Source organism: Triticum urartu, chromosome 1, assembly GCF_003073215.2.
Source record: "Triticum urartu cultivar G1812 chromosome 1, Tu2.1, whole genome shotgun sequence".
In the NCBI taxonomy this organism is placed as follows: domain Eukaryota; kingdom Viridiplantae; phylum Streptophyta; class Magnoliopsida; order Poales; family Poaceae; genus Triticum; species Triticum urartu.
Genome location: NC_053022.1, coordinates 562,271,369 through 562,279,589, shown reverse-complemented (window position 1 = coordinate 562,279,589; position 8,221 = coordinate 562,271,369). Strand labels below are relative to the sequence as shown.

The window sequence follows — 8,221 nt, the reverse complement described above, 5'->3', positions numbered from 1 at the left end:
TGTATATGAGCCCTTGCATCTGTACTGTGTTTAAAAAAACAAGAAAGTGGAGTACGTATTACCGTGCAGTTTTTGACGCGCACGGCGGGCGCACCCACCTAGAGTTTCCTCCTCCATCGCTCCGCTCCTTCCGTGCATGCACCCACCGACCCGGTCACCACCAACGCCGACGCGTCTTCCTCCCCGCCTGCCGCCCGGTAATCTCTCCATAAATATATACCAAAGTCGTCTTCTCCACCCCGGCCGGTCTCACCCCCAACCCATTCTCCATCCCCACCTCCACCTCCTCCGATCCCATCCACCCCCACCCTCACCGCCACGAAGTCAAAGATCCAACCTTTACCTCCATCGACATGACGAACCCATCGCCGGCGCCAGCCAAGGGGGCGTCGCTCCGGGGCAGCCAGCTGAAGCAGCTGCGCTCCCTCTTCGACCGCTTCGACATGGACGGCGACGGCAGCCTCACCCAGCTCGAGCTGGCGGCCCTCCTCCGCTCCCTCGGCCTACGCCCCACGGGCGACGAGTCGCGCGCGCTGCTCCTCGCCATCGACGCCGACGGCAGCGGCACCGTGGAGTTCGACGAGCTGGCGCGCGCCATCGCGCCGGTCCTCACCGCCCACGCGCCGCGGCTCGTCGACCAGGCGCAGCTGCTCGAGGTCTTCCGCGCCTTCGACCGCGACGGCAACGGCTACATCTCCGCCGCCGAGCTCGCGCGCTCCATGGCCAAGCTGGGCCAGCCGCTCACCTTCGAGGAGCTGCGGACCATGATGCGGGACGCGGACGCGGACGGGGACGGCGTGATTAGCTTCGGGGAGTTCGCCGCCGTCATGGCCCGGTCCGCGCTTGACTTCCTCGGAGTCCCCGCCGCCTAAGATGTGAGATGACGACCGGGCGGGCTCCGGCTGGCTCTGATCGGATCGACCGGTAGTATGATTCTTCTTCTTTGGTAGAAGTAGAACTAGTGGTAGTAGGATGGTTCAAGGCCCGGATTAGATCAACTGTAACGAACTCACACGGAATTGCAACGTTGACCTGAATGTGTATAAATTTTGGTAATTTGGTCAATCGATGCGTCCGCTGCTTGTTGGTGATATTTCTGCCGTATGGACCCGTCCGGCCTGCCCATTTTTGCAGATGGCAATGGACATTAATTGACTCATTCGGTTTACTGAGTCCTGATTATGATCTTCGTTCGAATTATTTACGTAAAATTATTTCATCTTTCAACTGTTTGGAATCATCACACCGGTGGAGCTGTCGTTGCCCTGCAGCAGCTAGTCTGAGATATAGCTGGCCAAACGGGCTGGCCCGGCCCGACACAGCACGGCCCATCCTAATCATGCCTGGTACGGCCCGGCCCGCCGAGGCATGATTATTATACGGGCCGTGCCGTGCCAGCCCGCGTGCTGCAGCCTGCAGTCCAAGCACGGCCCATATGCTAGTCGGGCCGGCCCACAGGCCACCTATTTTGCGCACCGGGCGTTTTTAGCCTATTTTTACCTGTTGGGCCATATTAGGATACATAAAAAAAATAAAAAATAAAATATAATCGGGCCGGGCCATGCCGGCTCGCGTGCTCGGCCTTCAGGCCCAGGCACAGCCCCTGGGGTGCCGCGTGCCGGGCCTGGCCCGTTTAGCACGTGCCGTGCCGGCCGTGCTACCGGGCCGGCCCAGCTATCCCGGCCTGTTTGGCCACCTATAGTCTGAGAGGCCTGACGCTACGCGCAAAGCCAGGTCTTAGCCTCGATCCACCTTTCGTGACCGAGCACGGCGGCGCCTCAAGGGACTCTCTTGGTGGGTGGGGTCTGGGGCCACTTGTCATTGAAACAATCCTGGACATATTATTTAACTAAATTAAACCTTTTAAGTATATATATAAAGCGCCCCTTTTTGAAAAAAAATTTGGGGCAAATGATCCCCCGGATGAATCCAGGGGTTAGGATGTAGAGTAAGGAAGGAGATTTGATGACTGGCGAGGTGAAGGGGTCGCTGCCCCTGCCATGAAGCAATTTAGGCGGGTGGAGTTGTCGTGGAGGAGACGACAGAAGAGAGAGACAGAGGAAGAGGAGATGTTAGAAGGGAGACGGAGGCGAAGAAAATAGATATAGCGCCTGGGAATAATTCTCCCAGTGTATGGAGGCGTGGGAGAGAAACCAGGGGATATTGGGTGGATGAGATCAACCGCATTACCAAAGAACAACAAAACGACTCTCGAGTAGCCTACTCTAGGGCCACACAAAGCAGGGCAACCAGTAAGACCCCCTTCTTCCCCCGCTGCCACCTCAGGTCCCCATCGTATGGTTTGTGTCATGGGTACCCTCCCTCCCTTGCCTCTGTCAGCCTCTGCCGCAGTGGTAACGGCCTCGCTATGGAAGGCTGAGGGGGGTTTTCTTGTGTGGTGCTTGTGCTGCAGGAGGTGTTGACACACGAACACATCACGTGTACCCTCGACGCCGGGGGTGATGCACCGCAGCTCACGTCGAAGGAGACCCGACCGACAGCGCGATACGCAAGACAGTCGGCGGGCGCTTTTGCAGACCCGAAACCCCGCGCACCCGGGAGGGACCCCGTCAGGGATTGCGGCGGCTATGGGCTGCCCTAGGTCGATTCGCTCGCCCCTAGAGCCTCGGGATTCTCAGCTCTCAAACACGAAGAACAGCGAAGAACGAGAGAGAAAAACGGTGGAGAGATAAAACGTAGATGAAAAAGTAGTATATTGATTTGTTCGATTGTGTGTTGTTTCAATCGGCCGTCACCACCAACATATATAAGAGGCGGCTGGACTTCCCGTACAAGCAAAGGATTTATCTAGGCTTTCCTTACAAGAAAATTACATCAATTCACATCCAAAACCCTAGTCAAATTCGGACTGGTTTTATCCGAACTTTCCAAAACTGTTCGATTTAAACTGGCTGCACCTTGCGGGTCTTTTTTGCAGTGGTAAATGATCTCGGATGAAAACAAGCCCAAAAGCAATCTTGACCGTTTCGACGAGACGAACAACTATCATGTTGAAGGTTTTTTTGATCAGAGATCATCTTGAGGGTCAGATCGGTCTCGCAACACAGGCTATTTCCTCGCGCTACCCGTCAGACATGTGTCTGGTGGGGCGCGCCACATCTCGCCTCATGACAGGGCTGCACTCCGATTGCTCTAACTTTTGCATACGAACTCGGATTTGAACAATTTTTATATCAAAATCGATCGTTTCGACGAGGCGAAGACAACCCGTGTAGGACATTTGTCCATCCAAGATCATTTGAATTAGCTTCTGAGCCCATCTTCAACTTCTTGTTGGCTTGACTATCACAACCTCCACCCCGGCAGGCCTTCCACCCGGGTAAGCTTTCCGCACCGACAAGGTTTCACCCCGGCAAGGTTTTTACACCGGCAAGGGTTCCTCCCTAGCTCGGCAAGGTTTCTACCCCGGCAAGAGTTCCTCCTCGGCAAGGTTTCTGCCCCAGCAAGAGTTCCTCCTCGGCAAGGTTTCTCCCTCGGCAAGAGTTCCTCCTCGGCAAGCTTCTCCGCCGGCAAGCTTTCCACGTTGGCAAGCCCTCACATCGGCAAGGTTTTACCCCGGCAAGGTTTCATTCAGCCGGCAAAGGCCGAATACTTTCTCACTCAGGGCCGGCCCGTGAAGTGTTGCCTCTAACTTTTGCATACGAACCCGGATTCATGACCATGCCAAAATCTGGTGTCAACACATGCCCCCCTGTTTTTCGGCAAAGCTTGTGTGCCGAAAAATAACTTGTATTGTGTTTGTTCTAAGGACGATGTCAACACTCCATCGGCCATTTATTTTCCTCAGGACGATAATCAGGTATCGGCCATGTTTGTGCTAAGGGAGATAGTCATATATCGGCCATTGCCCACTTAGGCTTCTTGCCACACACTTGGGTTGTATTTCTTCAAGTACTTTCCATTGAGAGCTTGAGGTAACAGTGCCCCTTGTACGGATTCCACCAAATAAGAGTTTCCGGGAACTATTCTTGCAATTCTAAAAGGACCTTCCCAACTTGGAGACCACTTCCCGACTTTTCTGTCCCTTGAACCAATCGGGAGAATTACTTTCCAGACGAGATCGCCAACTTGAAAATTCTTCAACTTAACCTTCTTATTGTAAGCCCTTGCTACCCTCAACTTGTCCCTCTCTATGGCCTTCAAAGCAGCCAAACGTTTATCGGCAACCTCATCAATATTGTCCATCATCAAGTTATAAAAGTCTACTGCCGATAAATCATTTTGTTTGGCTATTCTCAAAGCATTCAAATTCACTTCCACCGGTAAAACAGCCTCTTGACCGTATACTAGCTCATATGGAGTCACCTTTGTAGCACCATGTCTTGAGATCCTATGTGCCCACAAAGCTTCAGACAACAACTCATGCCATCTCCTTGGATTATCCTCAATCTTCTTCTTGATGAGCTTGATTAAAATTTTATTGCTAGACTCAGCTTGTCCATTGGCTTGGGCATAATATGGAGAGGAATTGAGCAATTTTATGTTATAAGATTTGGCAAATTCTCTAACTTGGTGTGACATGAAAGAGGAGCCTTGATCTGTAGTCAATGTTTGAGGAATGCCGAATCTATGAATAATGTGCTCGGTTATGAATTTAATCACCTCCGTATGTGTCATGTTCTTGAGAGGTACTTTTTTAGACCATTTAGTGAAATAATCGGTTGCCACCAATACGAACCGATGCCCCTTTGAGGAAGACGGATGAATTTGTCTAATAAAGTCTAAACCCCATCCTCTGAAAGGCCACGGCTTGATAATGGGATGTAACATAGCAGCAGGAGCCAACTGAATATCACCAAATTTTTGACAAGCTTCACACCCTTTGTAATATCTGAAGCAATCATTAATCATAGTCGGCCAATAAAATCCAGCACGTCGTAGCAACCATTTCATCTTGGGAGCCGATTAATGAGTGCCACAAATACCTTCATGGACCTCCCCCATAGCAACTCTCGCTTGGTCCTCGTCGAAGCACTTTAGAAGAACATCATCAACCGTTCGGCCGCTGACAGGATTGATGGTTGTTGCTCGTTGTTCCTTCCGGTTTCACGTGCTGTCTGTTGCTGAGGTGTGCGCGATGGCCTCGTTGTTCGACATTTGTGGAAGAGTCGATGGTCTCATGTGAAGTTGGGTTAGTGAGTCCATGACTCACCTTGGATTGCCTCGTTCCCTTCAACAGTCATCCCCCTCTTTAAGATGTGTGTCAGGTGGGAACCAGTCGATCAAGCTTAACCCCTACCTTTGCTTGGTCAGGTGTAGATGGAAGCGTGTGCCCTCCTCCTTGTTGGTTGTATCGACGAGATTAGTGGTTGTGTGTGGTGTTCTTTCCATCCTTCTTGTTCCTATTATGTAGCCGGTGTGTCCGGTGTGATTTGTACCTTCTCTCCTATTTCTATTGTAATTTCCTGGCTCTACTTATTCTCCATCTTAATGAATGAAATGTAGCGCTGTCCTGTTCAACCAAATGCGATGGTAGAAAAACGAGAGAATGCTTCCACCTGGGAGGCCCTCAACCAGGGAAATGACGGGGATCCCAGCAGGGTCCTGGACAACTAAATTAGCCCTAAATGGGCGGGCCCTGTAGGCTATTAGTATGTGTTGCTTCGTTGCGTAAGTGTTGATTCATTTGTTCTTTTCTTTTTTAAAAGTTTTACATATATTTTGAAGATTTTAGGAAAATACATATTTAAAAGTTTTTTACTCAATTTTAAAAAAATATTCACTGCACAATACACATATTTATATCGTGTAAAAAATATTATCAGAGCTTTTAAAAAACACTGACAACATTAAAACAAAATGTTCTTGACAATTAAAAGATGTTCATGACCATTGTAAGAAAATTTTCATTACTTCTAAAACATATCCATGACATTTTAAAAATGTTTATACAATGTAAAGATAATGGTTTTGCTAAAACTCATTTAACCGAGTTTTAATTTGGTCTCGTCCACTTTGTCCGCCATCAGATATTGGGGCATCCTGATTCACATATTTTTTAGCTGACAAGCATTGTGGTGGTATCGTGTGGCCTGTTTATTGTTTGGCACATGGCCTGTTTAAGTTTTTCTATTTTAGCGCCTCGTTCAGTTGATGGGCTTTGTTTTCTGTCAAGCTAGCCTCGTTATGTTCGCCGTGCTTGGTTAGGTCAACCCAATGAAGTTGATTTTATCCTGTAAACATTGTGATGGTGCAATAAAGCTTCGGTATAAAAAAAACCCAGCCACTTACGGCTTCTTTACATTCCTTTTTAGTTGTTATTATATGGTTCTAGTTTGATCTTGTATAATTTTTGTACTTGTGTTTTGTGGGAAATTATCAGTTGTAGATTTTTTTCGTGCAGGAGCTTTCTTCCGATAGTTTTGCACGGGAACTTGAAACTTCAAAAGCGCACAACCTTTTTCTTTACATATTTATACAGAACATCATTTTATATGATAAGTCAATATTTATCCATTTTTTAATTTGCTAGGACAATTCCCGTGTGTTGCAACGAGTATAATATGCTACTAGTACGTTAGTTTATGATTTATCTGCCTATACTAATGTGATTGTGTAAATTAATGTTTATGAAATCCTGCCCGTATTTACCTTATAGTTTGATGAGAACTTTGATAAGTAAAATAAAGTAGAATTGGTTCAGAAGGTAAGTAATTAAGCTGATTGTTTAACATAGGCGAACGATAAAACGAAGGGGCGGTGGAAAAAGTGAAACAAGAAACCTTACATATTTTTGAAGTTATAGAGATTCTGTGAAAAAAAAACTAGACTTTGTTTTTTATGCAAAATGTATTCTATAAGTTGCATGTCCACCCCTAGATATGCAACTGCAAGCATTGTAATCCGACCGCAACAACATGGGACACAAATCGACTGGAATTGAGATCAAAGGAGTTGTCGGGGCAGTTGCATGTCCATACGTAGGAATGCAACTGCAAGCATTGTACAACAGTTGCAATTGGATGAGCACAAAGCGATTGCTACTAGGGTCGAGGGAGGGGCTTGGCAGGCCAGTTGCATGTCCATTAGTAGACATGCAACTGTAAGCATTGTAACTGACTGCAACTGCACAACCGACATGCAACTGGTTTAGCACATTTAGAAAAACAGGCATTTACTTGAAAAGAATAAAATAAAAAGAACGGGTTAAAACCACAAAGAAAAACACAGGAAAAAAAATAAAAACATGGGAGACCATCCCAAACCAATGAAAGGTCCACTAGACTGGATCAGCCCAGAGGCAATGCGGTGCTACGCTCAGTGAGATAGGGACCCATGCACTTTGCGGGCTCGCTTATAGGTGTCCAACATGGGCCTACCACCCATTAGCATAGTCAGTAGGTGGGCATCAATTATTCTAGGTTTTATAGGATAACACATTCTTCCATTTTTTCCCTTTTAGAACTATTTAACTGGTATTACATTTACTTAATTTTTGAAATATACATTGTTTAAATATTTAATTTAATTATAATAAATAATCGTTGGGTATTCACTTTATATTCCAAAAATAGTAACTTATCATGTATTAAAACTGTTCACCATGCATTAAAATTATTCATCGTCTATTTGAGAAATGTCCACAGTATATTAGAAAAAGTTTATCGTGTACTAAAAATATATTCATTATCTATTTTAATATATTTTTATTATTTATTATAAATTTTTGTGATGTATTAAAAATCACGCATATTAAAAAAATTCAATGTGTATTTAAAACACATTCAATGAGTAGTTTTAAAAAACAATAGCATGTATTTTATAAACAATCAAGTGTATTTTAACAAAATCATATATAAAAAAGTGTATCCATAAAATATTTATGTATTCACTAAAAAATTCCCATAGTTTATAAAAAGTAAAGGAAAAAAATGAAAATGTGAAGATGAAAAAAATATGCAGAAATGTATGCATCTTCTCCTATCGTAGCACAACAATACTTTTGGTGCCCGCTGACCACTGCAATGACAAGCAATGCTATATATTTTGGGCTAATTATTTTTGAATTCATTTTTTTGGATACCTTCAAAAAATTCTGAGAGTATTTGGCAGCCGGCTTTGTTGGCCTACCCCGATAAAAAGAGTAAAAGACAGAAACAAGAAAAAGGAAAGACTTTGTCACAGAGTAGACATGGTGTTCATCTTGTATTGTTTAAATGAAACTAATGTAAAGCCCATGTTTTGCTTGGGGTATTATTAG

General features: G+C 45.8%; 1 protein-coding gene across 1 annotated transcript; it reads left to right on the top strand.

Annotated features, from left to right (window-relative positions):
* The first annotated feature begins 220 nt into the window (after positions 1–220).
* Positions 221–1,065, top strand: LOC125539531 (probable calcium-binding protein CML14). The gene has a single exon (XM_048703014.1). The coding sequence runs from the start codon at positions 354–356 to the stop codon at positions 870–872; it is 519 nt and encodes a 172-aa protein (XP_048558971.1). The 5' UTR covers positions 221–353; the 3' UTR covers positions 873–1,065.
* Positions 1,066–8,221: the final 7,156 nt, after the last annotated feature.